This window comes from Anas platyrhynchos, chromosome Z (genome assembly GCF_047663525.1).
Source record: "Anas platyrhynchos isolate ZD024472 breed Pekin duck chromosome Z, IASCAAS_PekinDuck_T2T, whole genome shotgun sequence".
In the NCBI taxonomy this organism is placed as follows: Eukaryota; Metazoa; Chordata; class Aves; order Anseriformes; family Anatidae; genus Anas; species Anas platyrhynchos.
In genome coordinates, this window is record NC_092621.1 from 50102543 (window position 1) to 50117802 (window position 15260).

General features: G+C 36.5%; 1 protein-coding gene across 2 annotated transcripts in view; it reads right to left on the reverse strand.

Moving 5' to 3' along the window:
* ADAMTS19 (ADAM metallopeptidase with thrombospondin type 1 motif 19) overlaps positions 1-15260 on the reverse strand; it is a 163110-nt gene that overhangs the window by 12390 nt on the left and 135460 nt on the right. For both annotated transcript variants that reach the window (XM_038170694.2, XM_038170693.2), the window contains exons 20-21: positions 14057-14261; positions 11986-12138 (exon numbers count right to left, since the gene is read on the reverse strand). In XM_038170694.2, the coding sequence (XP_038026622.1) occupies positions 11986-12138; positions 14057-14261 (358 nt within the window). The remainder of the gene's footprint in view (positions 1-11985; positions 12139-14056; positions 14262-15260) is intronic.

Below are 15260 nucleotides of genomic sequence, written 5' to 3' on the forward strand. Positions count from 1 at the left end.
GAGAGCAGATTGAAGGAAGGGAAAAAAAAATAAAATATGCTGTGCAGCACAGCAGCAGAGAGGAGTGAGAAAATGGGAGAGAACCATCCCTCTGCAGCCCCTCAGGTCAGTTCAGCAGGAGAGCAGGAGGTGCTCCACGCACAGAGCAGCAGTTCCCCTGCACCCTGTGGAGAGGCTCCTGGTGCAGCAGGCCGTCCCTCTGCAGCCTGTGAGCACATGAGCAGATCTCCATGCTGCAGCCTTACCTTAACCCTTGAGCCCTTTTCATCATATTTTCTTCCCCTCTTCCATTGAGAAGGGGGATTCAGAGACCAGTCTGGTGCAGTCTAGTTGCCCATAAGGGTGAAACCACCACAAATGTTTAACTTTGTTTTTGATAAGATAGAGCTGTGATATCTGTGATACTCTTACATGAGAGAAGTGAAAGCTAACCGTATGAGAAGCATTTTTTAGGGATCTTTGCTCTTCTGTCAATGAAACAAGCAATTCCAGTGAACAGCACTTTTACAGAACTAGTAAATTGTTGTCAATATCTTTCAAAGCATTGCAGAATTGAAGGGGCTGGAAGGGACCTCGAAAGATCATTGGGTCCAACCCCCCTGCCAAAGCAGGTTCCTTAGAGCAGGCTACCCAGGTAGGTGTCCAGACAGGCCTTGCATATCTCCAGAGAAGGCGACTCTACAACCTCCCTGGGCAGCCTGTTCCAGTGCTCCATCACCCTCACGGTGAAGAAATCCTTTTGCATGTTGGTGCAGAACTTCCTGTGCTCTATCTTGTGACCACTACTCCTTGTCCTGTCCCTGCAAGGAGTAATTGTCACAAGATACGGATATTTTAACAATTTACAGATATTTTAACAATTCTGTAGGTACTGTATATTTGTCTAATGCTATATGTTATTTTTAAAGTATGTCAGAGAAGAAACTGGAAGAATACAGATATTTGTATGAGCTGCGTGATAAAACTGGTTATACAGATGATTATACAAAACTGTTTAAGAGGACTCACCCTCTGTGCATTAGACTAAATTTTGTATTGCCGACACCTGGTAAAAACTAATTTCTGTAGCATATTGTATATATTACTGCTATTAATGTGTAGTCGAAAATAAGACATTATTACATCTCGGACTTTCACGTTAGATATGGCAGTTTCACAGAAGAAAACCTTCCATTGATTTTAACTATTAAACAGCCAAACGAGAATATGACAATATGGAAGCAGTTAGGTTTGAAGATCTTGTAATTATTTATTTTTTCTACAAAATTAACTGGACTATTATTAATTGGACAGATTATTATTATTAATTGGACAGATTATTAAAAATCTGTCCAAAATAAATTCTTAAAAATCATTGAAATGTTAGCCTCTGAGTTTAAGGCTTTAAGTTTGAGAATTTAATATATCATGAGGCTGTTCTGTAGAAAACCTTCCAGGGAAAATCAAAACTCATCAGGACAAACCTTTAGTTAAAGGCATTTCATTAGCATTGCTAATGAAAAGACAATTGAAAGAAACCGTTAAAAACATAAATGCCATAGGAGAGGAACAACTCTTCATGAAACTCCTCTCTTTCAGACATTTCTACTTTCATATATTTCAGAAATTAAAGAAACCTATGTAAAAAGCTGTTGTGTACCATATAAAATGAAGTATTTGACTTTAAACAGTAGTGCTTTTGATTTTTTTTTCCAGTAGTAGAAGTAAAAATGAAAGAGCTCATCCCTAACAATGACTTTATTCCATTCATTTTACCAAATTTTAAGTCATGAAGATCTGAAGTGATATCAAGTTACTAAGTTAAATGGATATGAATGATATTAAAAAAAAAAAAAAAAAAAGCAAACAAACATCAATTAATTAGGAAACTGAACTTTAAGAGTTTATTGTTTGTTTGTTTGGCTGAAATACCATGATCTCACATATAGGCCATTAATTTTGAAAAAAAAAAAAAAAATCCTTAAAAGAGTAACAAGGAAAATTAATTAGAAAATGACTAACAATTATCAACAAAATTTCTGCTGATTAATTTTATCTTTAAAATATGTAGACACAATAAATGCAAGAATATGGATCTCCAGAAAATTCTATATTAATAGGAAATTCATGAACTGAAAGGGTTTCATTATGTGTGATGATGTCACCCAAAGGCATGAATGTCCTGAGAGAACTACCAGAAGGCCAGGAAATAGACAATGTTAACCAGTCTGAGTTGCTGTGATCCTGTGATAAATTTACCAAAGAACAATCATTACTTTTGGGTGAACTCTGTTTTATGTCAACATGAGTGGAGTTATTTGTGGCAAGATTAGATGAAGGAACTCTGGAGATTAAACATAAATCTTTGAACAACAGCCTGAAACAGCACAGATAAGGCAGAAAAGTAAATCTTTCTTCCAGTAATTAAAAATCTATAATATTCCCTGCAATTCATTAAAACTGGTAAATGAATTTAAACAGTAATTTCAAAATAATTTTCAAGATTGGTTATATAAATATATAATAAATAAAAAATATATTAAAATGTAAAAATATTTTCAGGTAGTATCCAAAAAGAAATCTTTAGAAAACAGTAAAAAGCGAGAATCACATATATTAAGACAAAATACCAAACAAGAAACAACAATATACATTTTTGTAGCAAAAAGAGAACTTTTTAGAGGATCAATTTTGTCTCAAGAAAGTAGTATTCACCTAAAGTAGTAGTATTTACATTAACTGCGTAAAAGATAGGATAAAAAATGCATGAAAGAAAAAAGTTTTCCAGCACATAGAAATCATCTAGATCCCACAAGAGCAAAAGGATTACATAAATTCTAACAGAACCCAAGTCAACAAGCTAAATGAATTACACATTGGCAGATGATACAGTCAGAGACACTGAAGAAAACTTTTGGAAGGACAGAGAGATGATCTTAGTGATGGAGATACACCAGGCAAAAGAACGCCTATTGGACTGTCTCAGCACTGGATTGAGTGACTGGATTTTCCTGTGCATATTGACAGTTTTGGAATGATTTGTCAGCTATCAGAGAAAAGGATCTAGGCATCATCATGAACAGACTGATGAAATAATTTGCCCAATGCATATCACCAAGTAAAAACAAGAAACAGAAAACAGTGTTATGAACATGCAGCAAAAGTCTACACTGAAAAGATGAAATAAGTTTATGGTTCAAAATGTCAGGGAGCTGCTGTTCTCCAGATTTGGGACTAGCTGTGAGATGCCAGCTAAGCCGTGGTGTTTTCAGGTGTATACTGAGATAATACCTACTGTTTTACACTATAGCCTCAAGTATATAATAAGTCATTGTAGATTGTAGATTCTTACATGGAACATGGATTGTATGTATGTAACACTCATTTCAGTTTAAAGTCTAACAAAATAAAAGAGAAGCTGGTGTTCTTGTTTTTCTTGTATCCCTCCCTGGCCCCCATAGGCCATGTTACTTCTCTGTTCTATTAGCTCCTTTCCTTATTATTTATTTGTGATGTTATCTGATGGTATTTTTTGCACATAAATTCAGCATAGCTCCTTGGGAAACTGTGAAATTCTGATGGTCATTGTAGTCCCTATTTTACAGAATTTTGTTGAGAATAACCTTTTTTTGACCAGGCATGACTGAGGGAGAATTAGTGTCAGCACAAAGACAGTGAAGGGATGCTTGCTGTTAACTCATCATTCAGTAGAGATCTCTGTGATACACAGTTGGGCTGTGAAGCTCTGCACTGTAATGGTATAAATAAGTGTAAAGTAAAGCTTTCACTGGTCAAGCACCATTTGTCTCCCTGGTGAATTATGTGTTAGCCTTCCAGAAGCCTGCCTGTGCAAAGCTCTGAGGAGACCTTAACAAAAATTGGCTGTTATTTCTGGGAAACCACATGTTTAAGTCCTGAATATTGGACATTACTGCTGTTCAGTAATTCCTAAGTATATTATTCTTTATTTAAATCGATGTTTATATGCATATATGTGCATATGTAAGTCCCTTGTAGCAGTAATGCGTGGCCTGGCACTGCAAGGATCACAACCAGAAAGTTTGGGAATTGGTAGTTGGTCTGATCTAGTCTGTACTAGAATGGCTTGGAAGACAGTAGGCAGTGGCAAAGGAGGTGGTGAAAAGCAGTGCTCTGTAATTTCTGCCTTTGTATATCTGCATGACATATCTCCCATCAGGTATACATGTAAATCTGCTTCCTTTGCCTGGGCTTCTTACCTTCAAGAGATCACAATGTCCAAATGTCAATAGGCAGCAATGGGAAAGCCTTAGAGTGTACCTGCTATCCTGTCTGTAGCAGAAATGCTTAACCATTACCCAAAGGCATCCTTCTTGTACTTTTAGCTCTAATAGTTATGGCTGAGTTTTTCTTTTTGTTTGTTTGTTTGTTTTTAAACAAGCTCCACACTGATTCCAATCTTATCCTTAACTTAATCTTATTCTTAACGTAATCTTATTCTTAACTTAAAAAAAACAAACAAAGAAACAAAAAAAAACCAACAGCCATCCAGTGGCAAAGATTAATGTTGCAATACAGATGCACATGTAGGATCTTTTTCTCTGTGAGGATTTTAAGTAAAGGACATGGTGTTTAACAATTCAATCAAACTTCCTTCCTCAATTCATACCTTTGTGTCACTCTGTACCATTTCAAGAAGCCTTTAAAGTACTTGGTCCAAAAAAATCTCTTTACCAGAGCTTACCCAATTGACAGTATCTTGTATGACTTGTCATGCAATGCAAACATTTCAGCTTAATTTGGGGGAGCTGAAGTAATTAATTTTTAATTTTAAAGCATGTTCGAAAAATATTCATATCATTCTAGGCATTCACATTTTTACCATATCGTGTGTAGGTAAAGAAGATTCCTAAAATATTAAAAATATTGTTATAGATTAGTATTTTGGAAATCTGAAGTTTATCCAGTTTCTGGACTATAGATTACTGATTCTCTTCTCAGCATCATTGAAAAAAGCCATTAATGTTAACATGGAATAGCAGCCCTTTTCAGAATGCTAAGCCCCCAAACCATCACTTTCCAGTGAGACTGTGGGAAGAATAATTTCCTCAAACACAGTCATTTGCATGGTAAGAAAAGGGTCAAATCACAAAGATCAGTGGATACTCTGAATTTAGTACACCACTAAAATATGTATCACATCTATCATATTTGGCAATGCCAGGCTCCCAAATCTAGTAATGCAATAAATAACTAGACAAGCTGTCAATACAGAAGGTAATTACAGAACATAAAAGGACAGTTAGTTGTCAACAATAGAAAATGGCAAAATAGAGATGTTCTATCTGTGTGCAGCATGGATATCTAGAGCTTATTCAACTTAAGATGAGTTGGACCACATAATATAGAACTGAATTTCTTAAAATTCATGCAAACTGACATAGAAATTTCAAGTTTTCAACTTCACTGGAAATAAAAGTTTGCTTTCATTACACAGATACATCCTTTTCTCACCAGTTAGCCTGAACCCAGTCAGTAATTATTCCTGTCAGATCTGAAGAGTGACAATTGGTAAGGCAAATGGCAGCAAAACTGCTTCACTCAAAGCTATGGTTTAGTCTTTAAGAACCACAGAGAATATGGCTGGAAGAACAGCCAAGAAAATTTGTAAAGCTGCCCAAAGGTTCAAAGTCCATTACTGCATACTAATACTAGTACTAACAATATTTATTTCTGAAATATTGATGGGTATAAATGGAAGAAAATGTTATTAATTTGTGAAGTTCTCAGTTACCTATTTTAGCAGGATTTTTACCACTTTACTTCTACTACAACAGAGTAAGAAATATCCAGATGTATTTCAGATTTCCTTGTCTTGTAGAATTTTCTACACCTCCTCTAACTGCTAATGTTTATGAAGCTATCCTACAAATCAACCTTTTCATTTGTGTTTCAGTTGTGTTTCTTACACATATTTCTGCATGCCTCCCCGAAAACTGTTTAAAAATCAGCACAGTCCAAAGCAATTCAATTCCTGAACTCATCGGTGTTAACTTCTTCTGGAAGGTACAGATTTAACAGGCAACAACAATGGAAATGTAGGTGAACCTCTTTCCTCATACAACTCTTTCACATGGCACCATGCAGCATGCTGTGCATCATGCAATGAGACTGTGACTGCACAGACCCCTTGAGCATGGGGCTGGATTTGCCTCTGCTAAATGTTGCCATCTGCCAAGCATCCTCTGCTGGCTATCAGTTTTTGTTTGTTTGTTTGGTTGGTTGGTTAGTTTGTTGTCGCTGTTGTTGTTTCTCATTTGTTCACCTTTGTTTTGCATTATACTGCCTCTTGTAGACCCTGAGAAGGTTGCTATGGGCACTCAATTTCTTGAAGGGCATGTTCAAAACAAATATATAAAGGCTATACCTTCTACTTGAGAACATCCTACAACACAGAGTAGAAAAAAGGTTAGCTGAAATCAGGTGGAATTAAAATGCTTTTCGTTCTTTTCTTTCTGATTATCTATTTGAATTCTCTGCCTACCAAGCCTCTTGTCAGACAGGATTGCAAGCACCTTTCAGCATGGGCTGTAAGCACAGTATGCAGGCACAGTTTTATGCATGTTCAAAATGGGTAATGTCTACTTTTAAAATCCCTGAGTCTTGTCAGTGCTTTTACCTTTTATGAAGGGTGGTCTTGATTTGTTTTTCTAGAAACTGACATTATATTTATTCAAGGCAAAATAGTATGGTACACTGAACTGATCTATGAAAGAGAAAACTATCTATCTGAAAAAAAAATGTTAATATTGTTTGGAAATGAACAAAAACCTCCCCACTCTCATTTCATTATATTGGTATCTTCCATTTGATTTGCTCATACTTCTTTTCTGAAACAGGCATACCTCATTTGCTGGAATCTTACTGTATAATTAAGTCAATATAAACATTATCAACAAGATGACAATATTATTTTGACTTCAATTCAATTGACATCAAAGTCACATATTTCATTTGTCCATAGTCTTATTAATAGTGTCACATTTTGACTTCTGGCCAGCACTGCTCCACTCACAGAATTTAAAGAGCTAACAATCTTGGACTAGGATCCAAAGAATAAAACTAAAGCTAATTACCTTGTCAGGAAAACTGTGGCATTAATAACATCCTAACTCTGAATTTTCAGTTAAAGGAGACCAAATCATTTGAGATTATTTGCTATGGAAATTTAGCAGTTTTGTAAATGTTTTGTAAATGTTTAAAGTTTGAATACCCCATGTGGTTGAATAATTGGCAAAACCGAATTTGCTTTTTTCATTTTCCCCATTTTTATATGATTTTTGATCCAGACAAAAGAGTAGCAATCATCATCGGTGACAGCTGCTTTTTGTACCACTCAGCTGAGAGATCTCTCTGTGAACTGTTGGTTTCATTCTGTCTCCGTGCAACAGCTGGAGACTTTACTTCCTCCCCTCCTCTCTCCTCCCCCCCACCCCCCCACTGTCTAGAGGGCACTGTGTGTACGATCTTAAAAAAAAAAAATTTGAAATAGGACATGAGTTCTGAGATTTCTTGGTATAAAAACGAAGCAGTTGCTTCAGATGTCCTTTAGACTCACACCAAAAAAAATAATAAATAAATAAATAAATAAAATCAACCTTTGATCCTCCATTTTCTCTTCTTCAGACTACAGAAAAAGCTTTCACTTCTTTACTGTGAGGGTGACAGAGCATTGAAACAGATTGCCCATAGAGGTTGTGGAGTCTTATTCTCTGGAGATAATCAAAACGTGCATGGATGCCAACCTGCACGATGTGCTCTAGGTGATACTGCTCGGCAGGGGGATTTGGACTAGATGAGGTCCCTTCCAACCTTGGCCATTCTGTGATTGTGTGAAAACAAACTACATTCCAACCATTGGGATCATTATTACAGAAGCTGTATTTGTATCCTCTTCATAAACATATCCACATTTCTATTTAGGAACTCAGCTGGTGCTTCCTTTTCAGCTGCTCCTGAGTGCATCTTTTCTCTCCAGCTTCCTTAGCCCAATCTTTCTGTAGAATTTGTAGTCTGTTACCTTATCTGGTCTCCTTTATGCTTCTCCTTAGTTTCTGGTCTCCTTGTTTCTCCTTAGATGATGAATTCCCCTGAGGATGACCTAAAGCTTGTATAGCCTTGAAATGGGTGGTAAATGTGCAGTTTAGTAAAGAACATGGCTGCTGTTAAGAGTGAGCTACAACATGCCTCTTTTGGGCCTGTATTAGATATGGTTATCTTTCCTCATCTGAAGGGAACATTTATGTTGTTCAGCATCATATTCCAAAGACACTCTTTACTGGGAAAATGTAATTGCTAATGTTTCTAGGTGGTGGATCCAGCAGCTCAGTTTGAGCCTTTATTCTTTACTTTCTCAACACACTCATGAGTGAGGCAGGCACAGAGTCTAACTGAATAGACATATTTAGCATATTGAGCCACCTTGCTGACTTAAGAGCTATTGTGGAGTTCAGTGCTCCATGCAGTCCAGATTATACAGCATACTTTTAAATTAAGCAAGAATTTTAGAAAGATTGATGTATTTATTGACTTACTGGAATCTGCAATTTTGGTAAAATATTCTTTGATCTTGGTATTGTTAAAATGTTAAGTAAAAGAATTATTTGATCTCTATGTGACCGTACCTCTAAAACAAATTAACTCCATTACAACACTACCATGATTATTAATAATGTTATCTTTTCAGTAACAGTTCAATTTAAGCTTCATTTAAAATTATGCCTTAAGAGTTCAAGGCAAGCGGCAAAGCCAATAAGGATCACATTAAGCCTCTTGTTTCAATGTGTGAGAAGCGTCATTTGGATTTTTCAAGCCAAGTCTTGGCATTAGCTTGGGGGAACTTGGCTCTGCTCAAAGAAACAGCCTTCTGTCAATGTCAAGAATGATCCTAAAGAGTAAAAACAGTGAACACAGAAGGCTGCACTGAACCTCTGAGTAGAAACAAACAGTGAGCAAAGATTAACATTTATCTGAGCTTTCCATTTGTTTCCCCCATTGCAGACATATTAATATGTATGCCATGACTTCATGTTGCTATGTACTCTAGTAATGGAACAGAATAGTAACAGGGAAAAAAAAGGAAATCCAAGTATATTTTAAATTGAACTCATGTCTCTGTAGAGAAATTAAAGCATCTATTTTTTGGTATAAATCTTGGAAAATCTCAGCTGCATAAGTCACTCTCAGGCTGCATGTTTACTGTTCAAAAGTTTTTGTCAATTCTGTATGAAATATTTCCTCATCTTCTGATTCTGAAGTTTCACGTACTATTTAGGTGACAGTGTTAGAGCCTTGACAGAAGTAGGAAAGAACATTTGAGATGTCAGCAAATTTTAAACAGGAAGAAATATGTTCTTGTACATTCATCTGTGACATGGATTTTTGTGAAAAGTGTTCTGTGAATTAGAGAATAAAGCCCTTATTTTCTCCAGAGGGCACTGGGAACACAGCGTAACTGTCTGAGCATCCTCACATAGCCTCAGCAATGCTGATTTGAACGACTGCTTCAAGAAAGCAGATGGTCATTTCTCCACAGTCTACTCCCTGCTAGTGCTAGTGCTAAATGATGCAAGTTTTTACTGCAGTTTTGTGGTATGGAGATGCAAATACTAGACTTACTTCCAAACACATCCTCATGTAAAAGTAACCCTACTATTGGAGATTAATTCTGGCTGTTGCTTTAAAAATAAAAGGCTATAACACCTTGTGTTTCTGAAGTAGCTAAGACAGGGGGGTTATCCTCTAGTTTCTATGAGGGTGTTCCAAAATATCAAATATTTTAAATTATCACTAGTATAAAAGCAAACAAACAAAGAAACCCCCATAATTTGACACTACCATTTAATCATCTATCCTTTAAATATGAAAAATAACTCATAAATAAGACAAGAGAATGGAATAAACAGTAATGTGATGGTAACAATTTGTACCCCATAGTCATAAAATAAGAGGTCCCAAGCAGAATTCTATGAAACACTAGTTGCCCACAGAGTACTTGCAGCTAATTCTTGGAAGACTGGCTAGTCATACTCTGTTGGCTTTAGTCCTTGTTTCCAGCTGTTACATCACATGAAAGACAACTAAAAATATATTAAATACTTCTCCATACAAGCAAGTTAAACAGCTTCTGCAGTAATTTTTAATGCACTGAAAGTAGAAGAGGTGTGTGCAAAAGTTACAAACAGAAGCAAAAAAAAAAAAAAGTTTAGAATCTCTCTGAACCATGGTCTGTGATATGACAAAAAAAAAAACAAACACTTGACTCTCAAGAGTCATTTTCAGAATTTCAGCATGTTTTGGATATTTTAAGCTGTATCACATTTTGAGGTAGGTTCCTAGTCCAAAACCACAGTTGATCACAGATCTATCCAATATTTTCTGATGCTTTTTGGCCTGTGCTTATGTATCTCATTGAAATCAAAGCCCTCATGCCATGGAAATGGCTTACTGACAGTTACATCAGGTGTTCAGAAAAAGACAGTAAGAGGTGCTTCCTAGATATTAAATGGTCTACATGGAAATCGAATAGGCTGAAGGAGGGCCACAAAGATGATACGGGGCCTGGAACATCTTCCCTATGAGGAAAGGCTGAGAGACCTGGGTCTGTTCAGCCTGGAGAAAAGAAGACTGAGAGGGGATCTCCTCAATGTGTATAAATACCTGAGGTGTGGGAGACAGAGGGATTTGGCTAACCTCTTTTCAGTGGTTTGTGGGGACAGGACAAGGGGTAATGACCACAAAATGGAGCACAGGAAGTTCCACACCAACGTGCAAAAGTACTTCTTCACAATGAGGGTGATGGAGCACTGGAACATACTGCCCAGGGAGGCTGTGGAGTCTCTTTCTCTGGAGATATTCAAGGCTTGTCTGGATGTCTACCTGAGCAGCCTGCTCTAAGGAACCTGCTTTGGCAGGGGGGTTAGACCCAATGATCTTTCAAGGTCCCTTCCAACCCCTACAATTCTGTGGTTCTGTGAAGGTGCATCCTTATGAGGCTGAAGAGTATACCTTATAAGAAACATGGAAGAATAAGATGTGCAAATACAAATTAATGAAACCTGCAAACTATGAGTTTGAATGGACCTACAGTGGAGGATAAGAATTAGAATTTATTACAGTTTGGTAACATCTAAATGGCAAACACCCCTGTTTGGGAAAAAGGCATGGAGGGGTAGTGGGGGATGGGATGTCCAAAGCAAATTGTTCTAAATGTTTAGTAGTGGAAATTAAGTTATTTGGCCAGAAACATTTTGTTAAGCAACACTTGAAACAGATTCCAAATTATCATGGGAAATGCATGACAGAATTAGGACAGACAACAGCAACCTTTAGGTTCCTGCCAGCCTATAATAGAAATGGAAGTGGCGAATAAATACAATAGAGCATCTCACCAAAGCATGTACTACATACAGCCAATTGATAGCCTGTATGGTATAATCCAGACATATTCAGGAAGCTCTTGCTGTGAGCCAAACACAGCATACAGTGCACATGATACATTCTCTCAGTAAGATATCAAGCCAGAAGCAGACGAGAAAATACATTAAACTGAAAATAAAGAAAGATTACAGACATGATTACTGCTGATTTGCTTAATCAATTGCTATCAATATTTTCAAACAGGTCTAAAAATGGAGTAATCCTGATAGGTATCTTTGAAACACAGATACCTGAATGCATCCCTTACTCTTTAATTCCATGATTTTTTTGCCTGCCTGATAGAAAGAGTAAATTTATATCACATTTGCATAATATAGAAGATGCACCTCAGGCTGTCTTCACATTCCTGATTTTTATTTATACTTTGGCCACAGTGTGCCTTTATGTTTCAGTTGTTTTCTTTTTCGCAGTCTTATTGTTCCCTTAAATGGGAGGGTCCTACACATCTGATAGATACAATACTTACAGAGAATTCAGTTTGCAAAATCTATGCAAATCTATGGGAAGCTAGTATTAAGGATGACTCACCTTAGACCAGTCTCCCATTCTCCAGATGTAGCATTTGGAATAGTCCTCACAGTCCTCTGCTTCTTTAGGTCTCGTGGACAAAACACATTTCTTGCGGGGATTTGTACACCTCACAGTCCGATGCCGTACTCCCTTACCACACTTTACAGAGCACTGTTGAAAAAAAGACGTTTTGCAGCTTTCTAAAAAAGTCATAGTTACAACCTGTTATTTCCTTCTAATGCCCTCTGCCAAGATACCATATCTAATTCAGGACTTCAGTGATTTCCTGATTTCTAATCCTCGATTGCATAGATAGAAAGTTTGTTAAAAACTAACACATGAACAAAAATTCCTCATCAGAATGATTATATTTGCATTTTCATCTGAAAATATATAATTTGATCAAAGATTATTTCCTTAAGGAAAAAAATAAGCCTTAAAAATTGCATTTGGATAAGAAAACATTTGAAAAGTTATGATGAAACAAATGCAAAATGTTGCAGTAAAACTGTTATGCAATCATTGTTCAAAGAATTAAGGGAGATATAATGAAAGAGAATCTAAATAATGTTTGTGCAAACAAGACACGAAACAATTTCAAATAAATTTCACTAGTAGCTAACAGATTATTTTAAGAAGAAAAAAGTTAAAATGTAAAAGAAAATGCTGTAAATCTACACAAGAATCCAGACTGAATTCAAATTCTTTGCATATATAGCATGTGACAAGTCTTCAAGTTGCACAGAAGGTCTTAATCTATGTGTTTTTTTTCCCCACTATTCCTATTTACACTGCCAAAAATTATGCCATTTCCTTCTTAAAACATTATCACTGGTTTTGATCATCCCACTGCTTGCAGATCAAAATTATCCTTTGCCAAACTGATTATAACTGCAGGAAGCAGTAATGGCTAACTTCCAATATAACAGTGATAGTAGGAATCGCCATGGGAAACACCTCACTCTTCAAAATATATTTATTAATTCCAGAAGAAATATACTTACTTATTTGTCATATGTCATATATATTTGTCATATAACAACCAACTAAAAAAAGTGGATTTCTTTCTCACACCTGGAAAGTGTGATAATGGAATAGAATAAATGGAAGTGTATACCATTCTTCCCACAACAAACTTTTGTGTTTTAAACCTCTGTACCAAACCAGAACCGTGGCTATTTGCTCCTCTTATCTCTACCTTAACATCTTTCTTTTAACTCTTTGAAAACATTTCCTATGTCATAGCTCTTTCTCACTTGAGGATCAAGTGAGCACAGGAACCTGAACAATGCTCTGTACCCACATTCAGAAGCTGCTGTTTTGAGCCTGATGGCACTCATAGCACAGCTTGTAGTGTGGGAAGCACTTAGAATTGCTGTATTCTTCCAATGGAGGCAGAAGATCTAAATAAATACTTTCAGCTTGTCCAGATGACAATGACAACTACTTTAAGAAGCTTTTTAGAAGAAAACCAAATGGACACACATATTAAAATATCTTAAGATAATAAAGCTTTTTGAATAGTAACTACATTCAACAGCAATGCTTCAGAATACAATGGATCCAAAATTGTGTTATTTACAGGTTCTATATTTACAGGTTCACTGTTTTTGCTGTTCTTAGGAAAAGAGGTAAGAAGAGAGAGGAATGGAAGGAAATGTCCTTTTTGCAAACAACTGCCTTCATAGCCTCTCTGCATTTCAACAGCAGCAACCTTCTTAATAACATCTGTTGGTACAACAGTATCTCACAGATGCTCACACTCTGAACCCAAGTTCTGGTAGCTGATAAGTGACTGCCTTAAATCCATTTGCCCCTAGTTACCTGCTACCAAGGTCAGGATATACTTGATTATATGTGCTTGAAAAATGTCCAAATGAAACTGTTTCAGGACATTAACTAGGTAAAATGTAGTAGTTCTACATGGTTTGTTTTCCTAGTCCCTGATCCTTTTGCCAAGTCATTGCATGAGGAACCTGAAAATCATTAGTCTGAACTAAGCCGCTTGCTGGTGAAAAAAATCTCATTCTCAGAACACAGTAAGGCATAAATAATCATTGTGGATTATTTATAAAAATAAATGCAGCACCTCAGACCAGACTCCTGCCTCCCACACAGTCATGCAGTCCTGGCCCTCACAGCGCTGTGCAGAAGCAGGCTTTGGCCCAAGGCAATCCCTCTCCCTTGCTCTGATCAGGGTCCCATTTCTTAGCTGCTGTGTGCAGGCTACTTGTCTGTTCTGGGTCCCTTTTCCACATGTCCTTGAACATGGAGTCCATTCAGTCATCATCCATCTATAAAGAAATACAGGCAATACAGTAAGAAGAAATCAGGAAGGAAGAAGTCCTATTAGGTCATCTGTTCTCTTGCTTAGCACTACTTGGTTACCCAAAACATACTTACAAATTTTCTCTTTCCTTTTAAGTTAACTGTCTGTAACTGTGTTAACAGACTGATTACTAATCTAGCGTAACTTACATTTAAATAATATGTTAATCTTCATATCATTTAATTCCCAGCCCATTGTTTCTATGTTTTTAGAGTACTCTCTTGTCATTATAATTCCAATTAGAAAAGTTCCATAATACAATCACACACATTTCAAATATGATGGATCAGACAGTATTTATTTTTTTTTTTATGTTCTGTCTATCTATATGACTACCTATTTGTCAAATGCATATGCCCTTCAATTAAGGTCCCATAAGTTTCAATACAGAATCACTCCTGTGTGAAAAGCTTGTTGCTCTGGAAGAAGTACAGAAGTACAGAAGGTCCCATAAGTTTTAATACAGAATCGCTCCTGTGTGAAAACCTTGTTGCTCTGGAAGAAGTACAGAAGCTCGGTTTTCTTCGTGTTCTTTAGGATCAGGCCTAACTCAGGTTACATAGTTTAAATTACAGCAACAGGGAAGGTTGATGCAGCTTGGCATAGCCCGCATACCTGGAAAGTAATCACTCTGGAATATAATTTTCCCCAAATGTTCTGTAGCTCCAGACTATGGCCACATGCCCTTAAAAATCAAAAAGTTCTGCCATTAATGCAGCACACAAGTATACCTCAGGAGACTAGATTTGCAAGGGAGTCTTCGGTAAACCAAAGTTCTACAAATCTGTTCCAACCATCTGTCAGACAATTATTGTAAGAAAACGAAACATTGAACTGTTATTTTTTTTTTTATTATTATTATTAGCAGTCCAGAGACTCAATTTACAAATCATAGCCTGTCAAGATAATGCAATAGACTTTAAGATATTTTTTCGATTGCCAGAAACAAACAAGTTATGCAACC